The sequence below is a fragment of the Fukomys damarensis genome, unplaced genomic scaffold (genome assembly GCF_012274545.1).
Source record: "Fukomys damarensis isolate Sample0158 unplaced genomic scaffold, DMR_v1.0_HiC HiC_scaffold_19, whole genome shotgun sequence".
NCBI lineage: Eukaryota > Metazoa > Chordata > Mammalia > Rodentia > Bathyergidae > Fukomys > Fukomys damarensis.
The window spans coordinates 65,188,892-65,190,341 of record NW_022900931.1 but is presented as its reverse complement, the minus strand read 5'-3'; the positions used below and the strand labels follow the sequence as shown (position 1 = coordinate 65,190,341).

Here is a 1,450-nt window from a genome sequence, read left to right as displayed (position 1 = left end):
GCAGACGGCAGCCTGAGCGAGGACGCCCCCGCTGGCCCCCCGGCCTGCTCCATGCCCCCCGCCTCAGCCCTGCCCACGCAGCAGTACGCCAAGTCCCTGCCCGTGTCTGTGCCCGTCTGGGCCTTCAAGGAGAAGAGGACCGAGGCGCGGTCGTCGGATGAGGAGAACGGACAGGTGAGGCCCCAGAGGGGAGGGAGGGGGAGCCCTAGGTTCTGCTGTCTCATCCCTGATCCGGTTTGTTTTTGCACGTCATGGGAATTGAACCCAGAGCCTTGTATACACTAGGCAAGGGCTCCACCCCTGAGCTCTATCCGCAGCCCCCCTCCTTTTTTTTTGAGACAGTGTCTCAGGCTGGCCTCAAACTTGAGATCCTTCTGCCTCAGCCTCCCAGTTATCTGGGACTTCAGGCATGAACCTCCACACCTGACCTGTTAGCTGATTGAATCCTCCCCTCAGTCTGGAGAGGCAAGTGCTAGGTTCATCATACAGCCTTAGGCTGTGTACCAGGCCTTGTGGGAAGGCCTCTTCTCTCTGGAAGCATCGTCATCTGCCAAACATGTGTTTTGGGCCAGGCACAGATATTTTAGCATCCCTTAAGATAGGGAAACTGAGGCCAGATCACCCCACACATTCCTGTTCCCACCCTTATGTGCGCCACTGTGCCCACACAGTGCCCTATATGGAGTTCTTTGCCTGGTCCTGCTGCCCATCTCTGAAATTCCCTAAAGCAGAGGGGAGACAGAGGCACTGAGAGGACACGTGACTTTCCAGGGCCTAGAATGGGTAGAGCTGGTACTGGAACCCAGTGTCTTTCATAGGAGCTGTGGACCTCGAAGGAACAGGCCTGGGACCCCAGTACCCCCCTCACACCTCAGTGTTCTTAGTCGAAAGTCAACATTCAGGGCAGTGACAGAGCCAGGAGGCTGAGGCAGGAGGATCGCTGTGAGTTCAAGGCCAGCCTGAGCTACATAACCAGACCTTATCTCAACAAAACAAAAAAGGAAGGCTGGGGGTTTAGCTCAGTGGTTCAGCCACCTGCCTCGCAAGTGCAAGGTCCCTAGTTCGATCCCTACTACCAAAACCAAAACCAAAACGACAACAAAAATAATAATAACATAAAGCCTGGAGACATAGTTTAATGTGGACTCGATGGCCCCACAGGCAGGCCTTGCTGCTCTTATCACGGCCAAGGGGGCCTCAGACCTGAGTGCCGCCTGGGTGCTCTCCATGACTCCTCGAAGGCAGGAGGCCGCTTGAGAAGGGCTCTTTTTGGGGGGGGGTCAGGGGTTGAGACAGGGTCTCACTACGTAGTTGAGTCTGACCTGGAACTCACTGTGTAGCCCAGGCTGGTCTCGAACTCACAGTGATCCTCCTGCCTCAGCCTCCCGAGTGCTGGGATTACGGGCCTGCGCCAGCACACCCGGCCGAGGGGTGTTTGATTCATCCCAGG

The 1,450-nt window shown here is 56.6% G+C and overlaps 1 protein-coding gene across 1 annotated transcript in view; it reads left to right on the top strand.

Annotated features, from left to right (window-relative positions):
* The window catches only part of Akt1s1 (AKT1 substrate 1), a 5,690-nt gene extending 4,710 nt beyond the window's left edge, over positions 1-980 (top strand). Inside the window, exon 6 of the mRNA XM_033766022.1 lies at positions 5-980. Within this exon, the coding sequence (XP_033621913.1) occupies positions 5-285 (281 nt within the window). The 3' untranslated portion in view covers positions 286-980. The remainder of the gene's footprint in view (positions 1-4) is intronic.
* The last annotated feature ends 470 nt before the right edge of the window (positions 981-1,450 follow it).